The sequence below is a fragment of the Ischnura elegans genome, chromosome 1 (assembly GCF_921293095.1).
Source record: "Ischnura elegans chromosome 1, ioIscEleg1.1, whole genome shotgun sequence".
NCBI classification, from domain to species: domain Eukaryota; kingdom Metazoa; phylum Arthropoda; class Insecta; order Odonata; family Coenagrionidae; genus Ischnura; species Ischnura elegans.
Genome location: NC_060246.1, coordinates 168,452,289 through 168,472,820, shown reverse-complemented (window position 1 = coordinate 168,472,820; position 20,532 = coordinate 168,452,289). Strand labels below are relative to the sequence as shown.

At 41.5% G+C, this 20,532-nt stretch overlaps 3 protein-coding genes across 8 annotated transcripts in view; 2 read left to right on the top strand and 1 right to left on the bottom strand.

Moving 5' to 3' along the window:
- The window catches only part of LOC124173509 (coiled-coil domain-containing protein 96-like), a 63,444-nt gene extending 58,128 nt beyond the window's left edge, over positions 1-5,316 (bottom strand). For all 4 annotated transcript variants that reach the window (XM_046552963.1, XM_046552960.1, XM_046552968.1 and 1 more), the window contains exon 1: positions 5,133-5,316. In XM_046552963.1, coding sequence (XP_046408919.1) covers positions 5,133-5,292 — 160 coding nt within the window. In that variant the 5' untranslated portion in view covers positions 5,293-5,316. The remainder of the gene's footprint in view (positions 1-5,132) is intronic.
- A 370-nt stretch (positions 5,317-5,686) lies between these two features.
- LOC124173564 (thymidine kinase, cytosolic-like) lies at positions 5,687-18,148 on the top strand. 3 transcript variants are annotated; one of them, XM_046552997.1, is made up of 4 exons: positions 5,687-5,902; positions 11,350-11,589; positions 17,229-17,438; positions 17,597-18,148. In XM_046552997.1, exons 1-4 carry the CDS (start codon positions 5,687-5,689, stop codon positions 17,747-17,749), a joined length of 819 nt encoding a protein of 272 aa, XP_046408953.1. In that variant the 3' UTR covers positions 17,750-18,148. The 3 variants fall into 3 exon arrangements, with proteins under 3 accessions (XP_046408953.1, XP_046408965.1, XP_046408960.1); XM_046553004.1 differs by lacking the exon at positions 5,687-5,902 and adding an exon at positions 9,104-9,676; XM_046553009.1 differs by lacking the exon at positions 11,350-11,589.
- Positions 5,918-9,187, top strand: LOC124173496 (ankyrin repeat domain-containing protein 27-like). Its single transcript, XM_046552950.1, has one exon. It carries the CDS (start codon positions 6,223-6,225, stop codon positions 9,055-9,057), a length of 2,835 nt encoding a protein of 944 aa, XP_046408906.1. The 5' UTR covers positions 5,918-6,222; the 3' UTR covers positions 9,058-9,187.
- Positions 18,149-20,532: the final 2,384 nt, after the last annotated feature.

Below are 20,532 nucleotides of genomic sequence, written 5' to 3'. Positions count from 1 at the left end.
CTCTTACGTAACTCGGGGGATGCCTGTATTAACAATCATCCCTCCTATTTTAAGATAATGGTCGAGGAAAAGAGCATATTGTTCCGTAACGGTGTGAAAATTTTAGGGCTGATAATAATCATGAACCTTTCCTCAAAAGAACACAGAATGAGGGTATCCAACAAAATACATAAATGGAATTTTAGATCAATTAAACATCTATTGCCACTTCACTAAAAAAAAGTTACTTTACTGTTTCTTCCTTATAGTCTTGTGTATACAAAATGACTTAACTGAGTTGCTGAATCCTAACTCTCCTGGCTTGGTGAATGAATCACCTAATGTAATGATAGGTGGGAAAATTTGCAGTGAATGCCGAAAAAAATTATCACAGAAGTTAGCAGAACATGCTGAAGTAGCCTCTGCTATGCCAGGGACTTCCAAAGAAGATGTAAGTGACGATGAAATAGCACCTGCTATTGCGCTGGATTATTTAAATAGTAGCCTTCAGTGATTAGGTGAATCTCCTGTGAAAAAAAGACTTCAAAATTAGAAAAATTACCCAAAAGAAAAATTGAAAAAGGTAGCCTCAGTTTCGGAGCATACTTATTTGGAGCAACCTGAAAAGGAAGAGTGTGCAGAAAGTGAAATCATAGCCCAGCTCAAAGATAAGTTTCATAGTTCAGACAGTGTATGTGACAAGGCAAAGATTCTGACTGTCCTTCCAAAGAGCTGGAGTGTTAGGAAAACCATGAGAGAATTTTTTGCCTCAGATTACATGGTACGCAGAGCCAAACAATTAGTGGCAGAACATGGTATTTTAGTAACACCAAATCCAAAGCCAGGTAAGACATTATGTGAGAAAACAGTTCAATGCGTACATGACTTTTACTGTGACTATAACATGAGCCGTATGATGCAAGGAAAAAAGGACTATGTGTCGGTGAAAGAAAATGGAGTTACAGTGCATAAGCAGAAGCAGCTAGTGTTGCACAATCTTAAGGAAATGTACAGATATTTCAAGGAAACATATCCAGATTTATAAATTGGAATCTCCAAATTTTGTGAATTGCGGCCAAAGCACTGTGTTTTTGTGGGTGCTAGTGGAACCCATACTGTTTGTATGGGTCTACTCTTGGCATAGATGAAGAGTATAAGTGCTGGTTAACCACTGGCAGGGCAGTTTTAGAGACTTTAACAAAATCAACGGATGATTTCCTACAAGCATTTTCATCCAGTTTAAAGCATATAATACCACACTCATTCATAACACAACAGCAGTCACAATTCTCTAAAACTACGAAAGAAGAACTCAAAGTGAATGAATATCTTGTGGTTTGTGATTTTGCAGAGAACTACTCCTTCGTCATTCAAGATGAAGTTCAAGCATTTTACTGGAATAACTCACAGGCCACAATTCATCCATTCGTGGCTTACTATAGAGACATTACATCTAATAAAATACAATATGTGTCATATGTAAAATATCTGACTGCCTTCATCATGATATTGTATGTGTGTATTGTTTCCAGTGCAATTTCATCAATTCCCTGAAATGCCACTTTTTAACTCCACACCACATTTGTTATTTTTCGGATGGATGTGCTGCCCAATACAAAAACAGAAAAAATGTCATCAATCTAAGCTACCATCAGGAAGGCTTTGATGTCACAACAGAATGGCATTTTCTTAGAACAGCTCATGGCAAAGGACCTATTGATGGGGTTGAAGGGACTTTAAAAAGACTAGCCTCACTTGCAAGCTTCAAGAGACCTTTTGATAACCATATATTGACAGCACAAGAGTTGTTTCAGTGTAGCAAAGTAGTCCTTCATGTATCTTCAACTTTACACAGACTTCCCATCACGATGAAGACATGGCCAAGCTGAAGCAACATTTTGAGGCCCCTAGGGGGATTAGCCCCTCTTTGAAACCACCCCTGGTTTTTACCAATTTCAACTGTAATTTTCATCGAAGCTACCCATCATATTGTTTTCTGTAACACTGCAATGATATAGCCACGACCTATACCATTCAACAATGGGCATTTCATATTTAAGTGGTACTTTTTGCATTTCGCTTGTGTAGTTCCGTAGACAAATAATTTTTTGGGCATGATGCCTTAAGTGTGTCATCTTGATATTTCGTGTGCGTGTAGAGAAATGTATGAGCAATAACATGTATTTTTATTTAAAAAATTAAAGGGGGCGTTTTGAGATATTCAAGGTCAAATGTCAAGGTCAATGACCTCGAGTATTGAAATTATTGTAAATGGGCCATGTTGTATATCAATGTAAAGCCCTACATATTACCTTTCCAAAAACATAAGTTTCATTTTTCTACCTTGAATAGAACCGGAAATATAGTCATTTACCTTTAGAGAGACGCTGAAATTTCGACAAATTTACAACATTTGCGGACCTGTAACTTTTGTCAAAATCATCATATACCTCTACAAATTGGTATTTTTCCATCACTTACCAGTGCCATTGAATACACCAAATTTGTAAGCAATCTGACGTGGTCGGGTTGAGAGGTGTGTTGAATTCACACCCATTCAGCACTTGCGAGGCATAAGTATTAGAAGAGGAGAGCTGCATCAGCCCACTTGCGTGTATGCCCACTTTCATGGTCCAGTTGTTTGTAAGCACAAAGCAAATTTTTTCTACTGAATACAGAATCCCTAGATAATATACAAGGTAACACATACTAATATCCTTCTCTGTAACCCTTTCGCGCCGGGTTCCTTCACAGAAAGATGGTTTTGGCTGTACGAAGGCTTTGAGCATTTCTTTTTCATCCTGTACGGAGTTGTTTCTCAGCAAGGAATTGTCCGGGTAGTTGATTCTTCCACTTAATGACCTTGCATAGTGGGGTGCCGGACCCTTTCCTCGGCAACTGGGCAAATATAATCCTCGACCCTATTCCCAAAGGCATGCCATCACGGCGTACTTCTTCATGCGGTCAGTTTATTGTTACAAGTGCGATTTTTATTTTTTTAATAGTTACCATTGCAGCAAATGTTAGTTCATCAACGTATACCTTTTATTTTGCAATGCCTCTAGAACCTTTAAACAAATTTCTACGGTTACTTTTAGGGTTTTCAGTAATCACCTGGGTAGAGCAGTTCTCTTTCCAGTCATAGTCCAGTTGCACAGCATGTTTCTACAGAAACCATCCCTTATTTAGGTAGCGGAATGCAAACAGAACGTTAACGGCTACATTTGAATACACGCCCAAGACAATTTTGAAAAGAAAATGAGCTATTCCAGAAGAGTGAGGTTATTTTCTTCCACATATTTCAGTAGGAGGCTACTTTCACCAATCTACTCTTGGATGTGCCAGTTTGAGGGTAATATATTTTTCCAAGAAAACATTAATGCGCTAATGTGTCCCGAACTAAGCCTGTGAGGTTCACAGGGCAGACCACCTTAGTGTAACCTGACCAGAGAACCAAGATGTGAAAGTAAATACCTGGGTAGAGCAGTTCTCTTTCCTGCAATGGTATGGAATGCTTCTCACAACATGTGCCTACGTAAAACATTCATTATTTGTACAGTTAATTTACAAATTTTTAGGATATGCATTAATTAGCATTTATAGCGAAATTCATTTATAATACGTTTGTATTCAAAGGTTGATAAGAGGTTATTAAAAATAGTCACTGTAATTTTGGCTCACGACAAAGAACTGAGAGAATCATATTTTATTACATTACGAGGGCTTTTTTTCATAGGAGTTAAATCGGATATTTAACTAAATTTCACCACAAATGTACACTTAGAATATGGCTAACAAAGTAACGTATATCTTTAGACATAAATCATTACAATATCGCTCCTATAAATTTTCAAGTAAGGTTCAAAAATAACAATTAAACATCAAACCTTAGCATCTCCAAAATTTGTTCAAGGTGATGATGAACTCCGTTCATATGAATGCTAGAGTTCCGTTTAAAATTTGGAACCGATCAGGAGAACATCCAGAATGTAATTCTTGGCATTGATTTTCAATAAATGCAACATGTACATTTTTAGTTATTCTAACTTATAAACAAATAAGTGACCATGAGCACCTTCCTTGAGTGGGACACTAAGTGCTGGAATGGGCCGAGATAATCCCCACACAGACAATAAGAAAGGGTCGGACCTCTCATGCTTAGGGACCCACTGGGCATACTTAACCACAAAACTGTGAAAACATGGCCTTCGTCCTTTTGCATCGAAAAATTCAAGCCGTGGAAACACAGCCTTCGCCCTTTAGCATCAGAAAATTCAAGCCGTGAAAACACGGCCTGCGAAGGGAAAAGGTTAACAGAAGTATCTCAAGATGATTACTATCAATGATAAAAGACTCAAAAGAAGGAGAAAAGCATAACAGAGCAATTGGAGTAAAAATTACCAACATGATCACAGATTTGTTATCTATTTTAATCATCCATTAAGGTTATCTCTGCCATTAGAATTAATAAAGCTTCCTGGTCAAGGCGAACGATTTTTCCTGTAGATCTTTTGCACAATTTGTGCATTTCGGGTGACCCCGTAAAAGTTATCACTATACATCTATAACATAATAAAGCTTTGATGAATGCATTCACCCAAAATTTAGGCTTGCCAACTAAGTGGTTATTCACAAAATAAGAATACACGTTTCATAGAGTTAGTATTTTTACACCTAAAAATTTCACTAACCATCAATTATACACTAATTATGACAGAACACTCTCCCATATTACTCGAGGAGTTAATCTAAAGATGCTTTGACCTATGTTGCTGTAATATGAAAATGGCAATTTTATGCCAGATCTTCTGTCCGGCATCATACACGGCTAAGGTCATAAAAATTGAGTGAAATAGCAATACATTCAAAATTCTAGACAGATACATTGATTACTTAGGGATACTCTTGGAAATCCGAAAGAATACAGATCGTGGAATCTACACGAAACACTACTTATGTGAATGATGGTGTATCTAAGACTAATGAGAAATGAACAAATTTACATAAAAATCAATTTTAATCTACTGTTTCACTATAACTGTATAGTGTTCACATAATTAATTCATTACAGCGCATTTTACTTCCATCGACTTTATTTTCATGTATGGTGGCAGCGTTATGACTATACTTCAAACACACCGTATCATACTTACCCATCTCTTCAACATCACTACCATGGGATTCAGGAACCATCTCTTCTACTTCATCTTTACCTTCGACTTTCTCGGTTTGAGCAACTGTTTCGGGATCCTCTACCATGCCAACAGATGTCAATTGAGAGGAGTCATTTATTTCTTTTGCCTCTTCTGCCATCTTAATACAAATATCCACGAGTTTTTACGGCCATATCTCTAAGCAAAACCACCTGGGAGTCTTCGTATCAAACAGTTGAACAGGATGAAGCAGCCTAACAACCGGTATCTTGTTTGCGTGGATGGTTGCCATGGTCATGGGTAGGCTACCGCCATTCTCAAGAGCCCACGAATACTCGAGGTCGAGGCATTTACTGATTGTTTACATTGTATATTATTCTTAAAACCACAATCGTACATCTCATGATGAAAACATTTGAAATCATAAGGCAACTTAAAAACCGATGGTATCAAAGCGTGGATGATACATGGACGGGCAAACTACCTACATAATAATGCTTCAAGAAATTAGAATCAACGATCAAAGCCACCACAGTGGATAATAATTAGGAGAAATGTTAACCATTAATAAAAAAACCAACAGTGGCGGGAATCACTCTGATTGGACATCGCAGATGAGTTCCACTCGTGTCCGATTCGCCGCGAACCCGCGTACAGTCGCGACCGCGAGATTGCTCGGTGTGAGCCAGAGTGAGGTGTTCCCGTACTCCGCAGAAATGACATCAATTCACGGAACACAGCCACTAGGAGTAGGCCTTGGTCAAATTCAGGTAAATATGAACTGTTAAAACGCATGGTTCAAATATTCATCGCCACAACAACGAAAGTTCGCATTTAGCATTCCCTAACTACCTAAAATCCATACATGGCGCCATTCCGCTGTCACACATTTCGCGTTTCTTTTGAGCGCCAACAACTTGTTCATGTTTTCCTTATGTAATAGAATTATATGTAAGGGTCTCGTGACCAAAAATTAGTGTGCTTTCCATCGCAGTGTTCTGCAGAGGTGTAATTAGTGCTATAAATGAGACTAAACGTTAATAATTGTTAATACGTGCGCCAATAGGAAGAAAGTAAGATCGCTGGCATCATGGAGTGCAATTACGACGAAGACTTGAACGAAAATCTCTTTTTTAGGACTCTGCAAAATGAAAACGAAGAGCTTTTTCATAAATCAACGTCAGAAGGATGGGTTATTTGTGTTCCAAGGGCTGGGTCTTTCCCATCAAACACTTTAACTCATGATGACTTTTTCAGTCACATACTAATACCAAGTGATGAATTACCTGAAAGTCATTTTCGGACTCTAAACGATAAGGAAGTCACTGTTTGCAATCGTGTTGTAACTGTTGAAAGTGGAATGTCAAAACCCGTAGTCTCTCGTGTCCTTTTTGAAGAAACTTATTACACTGATGACTTATTAAAGTATCGAGTTTTGTGTTTAGAGAATCCATTGGAAAGGCAAAAAATCGCTGACAGTGGTTGTGAAATATTGATGGTTCGAACTCTTCGAGACTGCATTGATCTGATATGGACGAAGAGTTCAGGTGGTCGGGAACTATTGGAAAAGATGGATGAAGCAGTTAAAAGTTTCTTAGATTCTAATCCCGATATGGAGAAAAGACCTCTTCCAGAGCTTAGGTCCTTGGTCAAAGGTCTTTATCAACATTGCACTGCTATAGTATTGGGCGACATTAAGCTTCGTTCTTTGACAGCTCTTGATAAACGACTGCTGGATGGTGTACGCACCGCTGCTGAAACATATGTTTTACATGGTGTTCATTCACAGCTCCTAAGGGGGGTGACCAATGCAACGTCTGTCGAAGATTCCCGACTGAATAAAACTGCGCGCAATCTTTCAGAATTACAGTTGCGTGATTTAGGTGTGTCCCGCTCTGATTTATTGGGTTCAATTCCAATTGCTAGGAGAGAATTGGCTCGTATTGATGGCTATGGAACCGTTCTCGGTAAGGTCGGATGTCTGAGGCGGACGGTCGCTGCCATTGGTAGTGGCGATGACGGAGACTACGGCAGCGGTACTGTCGTCGCGGCTGATGACCTGTTGCCTGTGTTGGTCTTTCTAGTCATTAAAACTGGACTACCGAATTGGATAGCTCAGCTCACATTCCTACGAAATTTTTCGTTTGCGAACGAGGCGATCACATCTTCTCAAGCAGACGAAAGTTCGTTCTTGGTGACATCTTTGGAGGCGGCTATTGAGCACGTACGCTCCGGGGTGTTACTCGGGGCTCCCGAACCAGAAGCACTTCAGCAGGAATACTCTTGGAAAAAGGTAGACTACGAGGAAAAGGAATACGACGATGATAGTATCGAATCGCCGACGGAATCGGTGCGAGGGGGCAGCGTCGGTAAGGATATATTGGCCGAGTTCTTCGATCAGGTTCGCCTCGGCAATGTCGAGAAGGTGGAATTGCTGCTGGATGGGAAAATTGACTTGGAGGAGGAGGACCGCAGTGACCTGGTCAGCAGCGACACGGAGGCCATCATCCAGCAGCTCTGCCACCCCCTGTGCTCCTGCGATGCCTGCGAGCGCCTCATTCTAGAGCACCGCCAGCAGTCCGTGGATTTGAAGCCGTACCCAACGGTCCTCTCGGCGGACGGGCGCGGCCTCACGGCGCTCCACCACGCCTGCAGGCACGGCCGCACCGTCCTCGTTGACGTCCTCCTGCGCCGCGGCGCCAGCCCTGACGCCTCCGACGCCCGGGGCGCCACTCCGCTGCACCACGCGGCCGCCCGTGGCCACCAGGCCGCCCTGCTGCTGCTCCTGCTGCAGGGGAAGGCGCGGGTGGGTGCGGCCGACGGCGCGGGCAACACGCCTCTCCACCTGGCCGCCGACGGAGGCCACGAGGGCTGTGCCAAGGCCCTGCTGTACTACGCGGAGCACTCCGGCGGCGCGGGGGTGGCGAGGGGCCACGCGCGGGCCGCCAACGCCGCCGGAGACACGCCGCTGCACCACGCCGCGCGCTGGGGCTACGAGAGCATCGTGGCCATTCTGCTGGAGCACGGGGCGCAGCCAGACGCGCAGAACGCGCGGCGAGTGACCCCGATGGACGTGGCCCACAACCCGCAGGTGTCTGCACTCCTGCTGAAGGCCTCCCCCGCCCCCGAGTGGCCCCCCTCGCCCCCTGGGACCACCCTCAGACCACCCCCCGTGCTCGACTTCCAGGACGCAGGTCCGGCCGCCGGACGGAAGGCCAGCAAGGACGCCCGCCGCCTCGGCGTGCGCCCCGAGTCCACGGAAGACATGCGTCGCGTGGAGAAGTTGCTGCGCGCCGTGGCACACGGTGACGTGCGCCTCGCGTGCTACTACCTGGGGCTGGAGGGCTCGCCCGGGGGGCGCCAGGGGCCGACGACGCGCAGCGGGGGCACCGCCAAGTGGCCCCGGAGGCTGTGCCACCCGCTCTGCGCCTGCGAAGCGTGCCGCGCCTCCGTCGAGGGGCGGCCGTCCTCGGAGGCCGACGGCACCAAGGCAGCGGCCAAGAGCCTCGAGGTAGACGTGTGCGACGCGGACGGCATCACGCCCCTGCACGCGGCGGCCTCCCACGGCCGCGTGGAGATGGTCAAAGCGCTGGTGTCGGCGGGGGCGAGCCTCGACCTGAGGACGCGCTCGGGCGCCGCGACGCCGCTGCACCTCGCTTGCCGGCGCGGGCGTGTGGGAGTGGCCCGCGCCCTGCTCGAGGCGGGTGCGGACGCGTGCGCTGCGGATGCGGCGGGCGACACGGCGCTGCACCACTGCTGCCGCCTGGCGGGCGACAGCGGGGCCGTGGCGATGGTGGAGCTGCTGCTGGAGCACAACCCGCGCTGGAATGTACGGAATGCGGAAGGGAAGACGCCGCTGGATGTGGCCGAGGAGAAGATGTCGCTGCGGCTCGTGAAGCTGCTGGAAGGGAAACTGATCACCTGAAGAGGAAGAGATCAGCCGAGGAATGTTGTTTGTTTTGCTGCTGCGGCTACCAACTTATAATTTCAATTTTAGGCACCACTTGTTCGAAGTTTTTTTGTTTGCATTTGCAGTTGTTTCTTGGTTCATTCCATATGTTTAGCCAAAAGTAAAGCGGTTTTGAGAGAGAAAGATTTTGTTATTTTCGAATCAAATTATTTGTGTTATTTACATATATATTAACTTACTAAATATCAACATAGACACACATTGAGGAAGGAATATGTCACATCCAGTTCCTATTCATGCGGTAGAGGTCAGTGTATTCCAATTTAAGTGAACAATTTTTCAAAGTGTTCGCTCATCAAGTTATGAACGTAGAATGTCTGGATTGTTTCTAATATCCTGTGGCATCATTATACACATGAACTTAAAAAAAAATATTCCTTACAAGGAAAACTCATTCAGTCATGTTGAAGTCATTCAGCAATCCAATGGCAGTAGTGACTATCCTAGGGCAAGTGAGACATTGAAGACATCAGTCATTGTCCTTCGCTAGTTCAACAATCCTTTGCCTTTGCGTTGATGCCTTTCTACGATCATGTTTCTGCAATGGGAATCCCAAGTTCTGTTGAAACTCATGGTAAGCTTATGTGTTATGGTAGAGCCACTAATGTTCTGATGTTTTCATAGAATACTGCATCATTGAAGGATGTTTGTGTTTTCCACCAAGTAAGTGCTTCCATAGCTGCCGACAAGTGGAGTCTCGAGTCGAGAAACATGGTCAGGTCTAATGTCAAGATTGCATAATTGGGCAGCATTCATTTGGGCTGACAAGGAGACATCGCCAAAGTGATGTTCGGGATCTGGATGCGAATGTTATTTTCTAAAACTACATAGGTAAGATAGAAAAAGTTTCACGGCTTTCTTCCACATAGGCCCGGGTTCGAGAGATATTCGCATGTAAAGATTTCGCGCAGCATGACAGCCCTTGAGTAAGCGTTCCCTCTCATCTACGGCCGTGGCGGTCCTCTAATTCGCGTGGTAGGGCACAATTCGGAGTTTCGTTTAAAACACAAATTGATATTAAATTAAAAAATTCGCAAAGTAACTAAGCAATAAAACGAATGGGAATAAAATGTAACACTGATTTCAAAAATTAGAGGAGAAAAAAAAATTTGCCGACACTGGGACACGAACCCAGGATACCAATTTCAGTTTGCGCGAGTAACGCCCTAGACGTTTAAAAAGCATTTCTTGCTTACTCTGACACAGTACAATATATAACATTTACATATTTTTTAAATATCCTTTAAAATCACCTACAGTTATGCAAATATTTAGAATAGTTATATGGCACACCTTTGTACATGCATTTTTATAAATATTTATATAAAAAACAAACCCGGGGTACCAACTACTGGTTTGGGGACTAATGCCCTAGACCGCACCGCCACAGCCGTAGATGAGGGGGAGCGCTTACTCAAGGGCTGTCATGCTGCGCGAAATCTTTACATGCGAATATCTCTCGAACCCGGGCCTATGTGGAAGAAAGCGGTGACACTTTTCTATCTTGCCTATATAGTTTTAGAAAATAACATCCGCATCCAGATCCCGGACATCACTTTGGCGATGTCTCCTTGTCAGCCTAGTGTCAGGATGTTCACGATTGTTTTGCTGGTTTCCTCCTTTCTTCTAAATTAGGGAAATTCTAAATTCTCCGCAGAGTGAAGGACTTGACAGTCTGGATTGAATATAATTACGTAATGGCCATTTTCACCATTTTGATATTGGCTCTGATGATGGATGTGGACTCTAGACCCAATATGTTGGCAAGTACTTAAGGGGATGGAAACCAGAGTAGCCTTCATTGAAGTAGAGCTTCGATTATCCATTGTTTAATTCACCAGTCATCAGCCTGTCATGACCCTTGCCAATCCTTCCATTTCTTACCCCTAGGGATTATAGAATCTTGATTGCATTTGTAGATTATGACTAATGTACTCCATCAGGATTGGCAATATTAGATGTTGCTGTGTCTTCACTTCAATGGTGTAGGTGGTCGTCAGTGATGCACTTTGCACAGATTCCTTTTCCACTTATAATTCTGATTAAACATATGGAATTCACTATGAGATTGGTCTCATGAATGGATCAATATAATAAAGTGAGAATCATCCCATCTGGTTCTGACAACATAGAAGATTTAACACTGCAATGTCAACTTTTATTTATTTTTTTCTAATTTGCAGAAATTCTGAAAGAAAATTCCTTGGATGCCCGAGTAAAGAAATATATTTTTTGGTATCGTTGCAGGTAATTTTTGGTCCAATGTTTTCTGGTAAAACAACAGAGTTGATTCGTCGGTTGAAAAGGTACCAGATTGCAAGGAGGAAATGCCTCGTGGTGAAATATGCCCGAGATGACCGCTACCACTCAACATGTGTGGCTACACATGATAAAGATGTTCTCCCGGCGGTGTGCAGTGTTTCGCTCCAGCCATTGTCTGAGGAGGCTATGAAGTTTGATGTCATTGGAATCGATGAAGGCCAATTTGTGAGTGCAAAAAATGATAAAAGACCTTAAGTTGCTTGGATTTATTTGCTTGCTAAAGCCTAAATCATTCTGTCATTTTCATTTTGAAAGTCCAGGAAAAACTATTGACCTTTTCTAATGTTGGAAACATAAGTTATGTTAAGGCTGACCTTATTGGCCACAATTGGCACAGTCCTGGTTACAAAAATCTTACCACCTAGGAGGTAAAATTTTCCCAAATCCCTAAAGAAAAAAGTTCCAATGTGAAGGTGAATTGGCTCTGCCACTGAATGACGCCTCTGCATCAACAAACCCTCCTGATTTTGGAGGGCCTTTTCTTGGGTTGAAGGTCGAAAAGGAGTTAGTGACTCATTGAGGATGGGAATTTGAAGAACAAAGTGATTTTTATGATTGGGTGTGCTTATTGATCTTAGCTTCTGAGTGAGCTGGAATTCCTGGAGAGATGGGAAGTGGGCTGAAGCCCATATTTCCCCTGCCAAAAGCATTTCTTTGTGTATTGCTGGGTAGGGCATGTCAGGTTACAATTGAAAAGCAATTTTGTCGCAAACATTAGATGTGTTGCATTAAATACTTGGAAGTGTCTTAGCAATCGCAGTTATGTGGGATGTCCGACTGCTTTGCTTCTTCTTTAACAGAATTAAATTTTGGCAGTAGCGACCCCACAGGTAAGAACTTATTACGAGGTCATGCATGTGTGTCTAAGGTTCAGCTGAGAATTTTCAACTTTTAAAGCAGATGTCAAGATTTTCAAAATATTACTTAATATTCTTCTTATTACCTTTATGGAACTTGAATTGTTAAATTTTCACTAATGAATGATAGGTTTAGACCCTGAAAAGTAGTAAATAAACTTGAGGGAAAGCGGTGAAAAAAATATTTATGTACTTCTCAATTTAGGCAAACAAAGAATTGTACTAGAGGCTTAAATTGATTTTTCTAACTTATTCTAAATAATATTTATTGATAGTTAACAAAATTCACTGTAACATATGCAAAATACAGGCCATTACAAAGATGACTCGATGGCCACCCAGCCTGTGAGGTTGTTGTTGTGTGGGTTGTCTATGTCCAATTTCCTTGATGCTGCTTTGTGTATTCAAAGCATGAGGTGTAGGGACCCAGAAAAATTGTAAAAAAGTCGAGGGAAAGCTGTAAAAATATCTTAGTGACTGCAGGTTAAAAAACTCTAATGTCATGAAATGGGTATAGTTACGGTAAACGGATAGTTTAGCCTTATATAACTCTTTTTGTCTACCCGAGGAGTCTCTCGACTCGTAATTATGACTCGTCAGTCACGGCTTCAGTGGAGCACTCTTTGAATAAAATGATTACGTCCAATGGACAACTTTATTTGTCTCTTCACTCAACCGCTAAGACATTTGAGATACTCTTGTCTAGCCAAGTCATTGGTCCCATTAATGCTATGCACAGACTATGAAATCATCTTTCATAAGTGCAATTGCTTGAATGGCAACTTTTCTGAAGAATCTTTCTGGATAAATACTATGCAAGTCATACTTCGGCGGTACGACGAAAACTATGTGACCGACCCTGCCACAATAAATGCGATCTAGGGAGACTTACGTATATATCATGGTGCAGCACATCATCAGACTGATGATAGTGGCGTGGTCACGTTAGTGATAATTTCACACGATGAGTTTGCAAACATTTTGCCCCCAAATGGGACAACGACTATCATGACGCGTATCTACAGACATCAAATTAAAACTTATAGAATTTCATGTTTTTTCGCAAAATGTCGTACCATAGGTTAGCAATCGAGGACTCAGCACCGCCGAGTAATCAACTGTAAAAAATTTGTAGAAGCAGAATTACTCTGCTGATAGCAGAAATCCTCTTCTTAATGACCAATCAAAAGTGTGAAATTTCGCACAAAAGTTTCCAATCGCCAAAACAACAAAGAACTTCAACTGTGAAGAAGGCTACAATCTCGCCAGCACGTGGAAAAGGGTCTTCAAAGATCCTGACCAGTCAGGGCACACCTCCACAAAAAAGGCGGCAAACAGGGTGTATATTAGATGAACAACTTTCTGCATCGACACTTCATTGGACCTGAGGAAGCCAGCTGGAACATGGCGAAATATTGTCCTACAAAATGGATAAATGCAGAAGAATACCGGGAAAAATCACTAAATATCATTTCGCGCAAAATTTTGCACTTAAAGCCAAATACTGTTAAATTTTCAGAATAAAATATTTTGGTGAGTTCCGCTAACATTAAAATGTCAAATTTTAACTTATTGGGTCTTTAAACATCAAAGTAACATCTTTTAGGTTCTTAAATAACAATTAGCGAAATTTCAGCGTCCCTATTGATAAATCACAGATATAATCACACTATACGAAACTTCATTTTGTTATATACTTTTTTTTTTAACTATTCTATTTACAAAAATATGCACAGTTAATTTACAATCTACTCACACAACTATGTTGAAGTTTATCCATCCTCCAATGTTTTCAATTACATTTTCCACTGTTTTTTTTAGATCCTACAACTCTGGAGAATAATAATTGAGATGTACAGTGGAAGCCCAGTTTTGCGAGAAGGGCATTTTACAAGAATCGCGTTTTAGCGAGTGACAGTCTTTGTACATCCAAACGGTTCATGCTTTACATAAATCGGATTTAACTAGGTCAAAAAATTCCTTCCTCAATGTACGTTGTGCCTATATGGTGCCTGATAATGACTCTCTACCAGTTTAACTTCATTAAATGCTACGGAAACAGAAGAAAAACTACATTTATGAACGATTATGATACTTAGGTGGGTTTATTCAACTCCTTAGGATACAACGAGCGCTTGGTTTTGTGAGTAATTTTCGAGGGATTATGTGCACTCGTTAAACCGCGCTTCTACTGTATGCTCCTTTTCTTCATCAATGGCAGTTCAAAATTGTTCTTGATTTCTTGGCCGAGGTTCCCTTTTCTCCATATCTGGTGTAATATTAAATATCTGCTACATGTGCAACTTGAGTGATGGGTCATTCCATGTCAGTTCATCCAGGCATGAGACCCACCGACTCGGATTTTGATGAAACTTGCCAATTTTCATCCTTCCATGCAGGAATGAAACAGTGTAAAATATTTCTTGGCTATCTCTAATAGTTTTTTTTCACGACCATTTGAAGTTTGGGTGAAACTGCAGTTTTTCAATGAATGCTGTCTCCAGAGGCACTTGTACCTCCAGAGGAAAATAATTTGTCTCAGCCATAGTTTTCATCCGATTCTTATGAAAATTTGCAGGTTAACTATAGAAGTCATGAGGATTCCAAAACCTAATTGAAAATATCCTAAGGAATATTGGAAATTCTCTAAACTCATATGTTTCATAAGATTTTAGAAAATTTTGCGTTAAAAACATGGTTCTATAAAACATCAAATTTTGACCTGAGGCAATATCTGAATCAAGCTAAATTAATTTTTCTGATATCCCTTAGGTATGACCCACCACCTGTAAAAATAAAATTCATGGCTTTTTGCTTGCTTTGTTGTTTAAAAAAAATTTATGCAAAAAAAATTCCCTTTTCACGACTCTGGTAGTCAGTGTTGGGTCCTCCTTCAAGTGTGATGAAATGCTTGTGTTAACTGTTTTCTATATCTAAGCAAATATTTACAACATGAATATAGTACATAATACGTTCAAATGAAATATTTTTCATGTGCAGGTTGTTTTTTCTCCCGATAAGAAAAATGTATTTTTGAAATAGAATATTTTAAGGAATTCATAGCACTTACCCATCATTGCTGGGGAAAACTTGATTGCTGCTATATAAAACACATCAAAATACAGGATGCATGTCAATACAAGTTAACTTTCTCCATTTAGTATTGATAAAAAACTTCACAACAGAAGTTTCAGTATCTCAACAGAAGAATGCAGCAGGACACAATCAAGGGTTGGTATCTTCCCGAAGACAGTAAGTCCGATATACGAACTAAATGCATCTCAAGACCTTGTTCCCAAGTTGATAAACCTACAGTCCAGCCGCCGAGAGTTGTCTGATGACAGGCACAATGGTCTAGGTCAGGGTAGGGGGTAGGGCACTGTTAAGTAAATAAATTGAACTTGTGTGCAATTAGAACATTATGAAAAATAATGGATTAAATTAATATAAACACAGTTGGCGTCATTTTTGAGTACCTAACCACAATCACAAGGTCATTTCATAGTATTAAATACAACATGTCTATTGGCTGGAGAAAAATGGATTTTCATTTGTTTTCTGAGATGTCCGAAATATCAGTTCAGCCCAAGATACTTACTGCAGAGGATATGACGACTCCAGAGCACTTTGTATCTCAGCTCAGTGACGAACCCACGCTCGCGTAGAAGCTAAGACTTGTGTGCACCATATCATAAAATTCACTTTGCTGGCCGAATTTCCTACCTGGATGAGCTAAATACTAATAATACGCTGAACTAAGCATTAACATTTATAAAAACAAAGGGAAACTCCTTAATAGTGATGAAGGTCCCATCCCATATACTTCTCTATTTTCTCTTTTGCACTGAGAACGTTACGCCCACAGTTATTTTCCACTCCGTAACGGTCATCCTTATGTCACGTTCCCCCACCCTCAGTCCAAGTTAAACCGTCCCTTTCCCCCCCCCTTCTTTACCTCCGTCCGTTAACTCTTCCCCTCCTATTCCGCCCCCCCCCCCCCCCCCCCCATACCTTACGTCCAACCACAATTTCTCCCCCTCTCCTCTTCCACCCTCTACACCACAACCATTCCCCTCCCCTTCACTCTCCTCTACATATATTTCAGCGGTGTCTATTGTTTTTTCATCACTCAACCTTGTTGAAGTGAAGCTTTAACCTCAGTTGCGTTGAGAAGGGAATCTTGGATTCCGAAACCGGTACGCTTTTCCCGTCCAGGTGGCAGTTCCATCGCTCAGTTTTTGAGCATATTTTCCCGGAGTATATACCCACGGAGTAAGTGTTGCTTGTGTGATTGTGTGTGTGTGTGTTTCTTAACTTGAGCAACCTTAGCGAGGCCCCCCAAAACCCTCGCGAAGGTTCCTTCATAGTTAAGCGAGTGATTGGTTTCAACGTGAGCAGCCATAGCGAGGTCCCACAAAACCCTCACGAAGGTTTCTACACTGTTGATCGTGTGTTAGTGAAGGGTTTCCGGTTGATAGGCTGGGGTTGGTCACTGCTGCGAATTTTCCCGTTCCAGCATACCACACAGTGTTTGTTTATACCTGTAACGAGGTCCCTTGTTACGGCCATTGGAGTGTTTCTTTCCCCATTTGACCTTGAGGCCGTAGAGCTCAACTTTTTATCTAGAGCTAAATACTCTTTTTCGACCACACCAAAGAAAAAGCCTCCCTTCCAACTTGAGTGTTTTTCGCATCAATTTGAGCCTTTTTTAGTCAAGGGTGGAAAGATTTTGTGTCCAGGACTACACATGAAGGGGTTATTTTGGTGTCGATATTTATTTTCTATCCAGGAATGATCTTTTGGGTTACCTATGTCCAAATTTAAAATTTCATCATTTTGTCTCGAGTAGGTTAGTGAAACCTTTGAATTAAAACTGAGAAGCAGATAACTATTGATAGCATAGTACACATTTTGTTAATTTGCTGACGATGTATTTTCTATTTCCAGTTTGCTGATGTGGTACCCTTCTGTGAGAAAATGGCCAATTTGGGTAAAATAGTTATGGTTGCAGCACTAGATGGGACGTATCGTAGAGAAGGCTTTGGAGACATTCTCAAGTTGGTTCCTCTGGCTGAGAGTGTGGTTAAACTGAATGCTGTCTGCATGCTTTGTTTCAAGAGCGCTTCGTACACAAAGAGGATTGGGTGTGAACAAGAGGTAGGTCGTGATATATTTCTATGTATGAACTGTTTCCTCAATGTTTGTGTTGGGGGAATTTTTTTCTGTGGCAATTATTGTGGAGAGGTAGGTTGGCATGAGCTTCTCTCAAAAATCTTGTGGGAAGGGAGTGGCACTAATTGTCTGTTTGTTTGCAGCTGGAGGTGATCGGGGGAGCTGAGAAGTACATGTCTGTGTGTCGCGAGTGCTACTTGGCACCTTACAGGAGTCCCAGTAAACGGTCACCACTCAAATGCATACCTGCATTCAATGAAGTGCCCAGCCCTAAAAGAACCATGTTACAGTTTTAATATGATCTCTCTGAAGGTGTGCACTCTATGAGTACTCCCCTATCAATTGCGGGCGGAAAGTGGAAAGTTATTATGAAGTTCACCAAGTGAAGATGATGCCTGAATGAAATACATTAAAATATTTCGTAGGTGAAGAAATATTCGGAAGAAATATGCAGTATGTACATTTGAATGAGTGTGATGTAAATTTTTGTATGCATTTTAATGTTAACTGGCTCATCAAACGTGAAATGAAATCGCCTGTTGTGTGGATCAAAGAGGTTGGTTACGAGGAAGTCACCAGTTTGCATATCTGGTCATGATGGTCCTATGCTGACAATGTAATCATATATTAATAACCTTTAGCACAATTGAGAGTTGGAGGAGTGATTTTAAATAAAGTTTATTTTATGCTAAGGATTCAAAGTTTGAGTTACTCGTGTGGTTGTTTGGTACTTAGCAACATTTTCAATTTGTTCAGCTCACCTAAGTATGATTCAGAATGCTATTAAGCCATGCTTATGCAATGCATTCACCTGTGCAACTATGTGGCCTTACAAATGCTCAGATTGATGCAACGAAATTAGAAAAGGCCATATTCTGGGCATGTAATTGTGCATTTGCACTATTTTGGATGTTTACACTGAGCTATTTTGGTGGTAAATGGTGTTTACAAATCTACCAACAATAATGATAATAATAATTTATTTCGTCTAAAGATATTCTGAGGCCCAACTTGCATGGGCCCAACTTTGATCTGTTAATCCTAATTGAATGATAATGTAGGTTATTACTATTTCTAGTTTCATATTTGTGAACATCACAAATTAATATAAACATATCAAGATTATGATGTAAAAAAATTAAACTTTATAATAAATATACACACGGCGGTGGGAGAATGTTCGATGCTTGAAAAATAGGCTTGGAGGGAGCATCATCAAAAGGTTTTGTTGCAATGATTCTAATTGCACGTTTTTGCAAAGTGGAGGCATGAGGGGATGAGCCCCTAAAAATTATATTGTATGACATGCGTGAATAGAAAATACCATAGTTAAATGTAAGTAGAATATTTATGCCTTCAGAGTTCCTGAGGTGTCATAAGAGATAGCAGTTTGAGCTTAGTTTATTGGCTAGGATCTCAATATTCATCTCAAAGGACATATTACTACATATGTGTGTACCAAGGAATCTATTATGGGGCACATTCTCAAAGGACTTTTTATTAAATCTAATTAAGATGCTATCAAGAACATTGCTGTTACCACAAAATTTAACGATATGTGATTTTTATGTGTTGGAATTCTATTCATTATCAGTACAGCACACCAGCTTAAAAATCTTTCATTTGCAGTTTTAGAGCCCTTAATAATGTCGTTTTGGGTTGGAGCAGAAAGTAAAATATTTTCGTTATCAGCATATGACTTTGGAACCAGGAATATTTCTGAGAGAAAAAGCTAAATCATTTACCGTATAAGCTTGTGTAAGAGGCGCACACGTGTAAGAGGCGCACCCCTATTTTGAGCATCAGAGCTATAAAGAAAAAAAATTTTACGGCATTTTTTTTTATACTACCGCGCGGTGTTGCAGACGTGCGCCGGGAATTTCGACAGTTATCGAACTTTCCTCTTTCAATATTAATTGAAAGAGGAAAGGAAAGGAAAATTTCCTCTTTCAATTAATATTGAGAGAGGAAATTTTGATAACTGCGGCCGTAACAGCGGTATAAGAGGGAGTAGAAAGAGTTCCGATCCTCTCTTCGCATACGCCGTTGCTCTGCGATGCTTGTCCTACTCACGAACAATTTTGTTTAAATGCTCTCGCAGGAGTATTGCAATAGAATTGCAGCCGTGGAAAATTTTAAGGCAAATCACGACAGGCATTTAGCACGAACCTTCCCAAGAGCTTGGACGACAATCGGGCAATCTACGCGCCGTAGGATAATAACCACGTCGTAGATTTAACGGAACCACCCTCGGTCCTCCATCAGCCAATGCCTCTGCCGTTTTTTTCCCTTTCCGAGACCCCACAGGAAAACATCAAGTTACAGGGGAACAATGGAAACGTGTTTCATCCCTACCCCGTTTCACCAACTGACCTTGATCGATCTCCCAGTTTCTGGAGGCCAAATGCTAGGTGAGTCATCAACTGAGCCCGAAGATATCTCGATAGCTTTCAATAATTGTATGACACGCGCAAGGTTCAAAAAAAGAAAGATATCTAACGAGACGCATATCTGACAGAATTTAAGTTTTTTAAGATCTAATTGTTTGACACAAAGATTTACAGTTACAGAAACAAGCGTAGCATAAGCGCACTCAAACAAGACGAGACGGACTGGAAACTTTATGCAACGCAAACTGCATATATCACATTGCTGCTCCTTCGCCCCTTCGCTTTGAAGGCAACGACGTCAAATGCAAGATCGGACGTGTTCTTCCCGTGCTCCTTCGCTCATAGCTTCGTAGCTTGAAATACGGAGGGGAGGGAGCGCACACCTTCCCCTCCGTATTTCGTCGCTTGCTTCGAAGACGGAGGGATCGCGCTCCTTCCCCTGGACCTCTCCTTCCGCGCTCTTCACTTACAAGCATTTCTGATTTCTACCATCCATAATTTAGTCCAACAATGAACACACTCGTTCGAATTTTTTAAAAACGCAGGTTTTGATACCAATATAATTTTCAGTTGCAATAATCGTCATATTTGCGTCTGAAGATGATTTTTGGAAAATCAGGTCCTCAGCGTAATGGAAATTACTCGGCAAGACAGATATTGACTATTGACCAGATATGTCATTCAAAAAT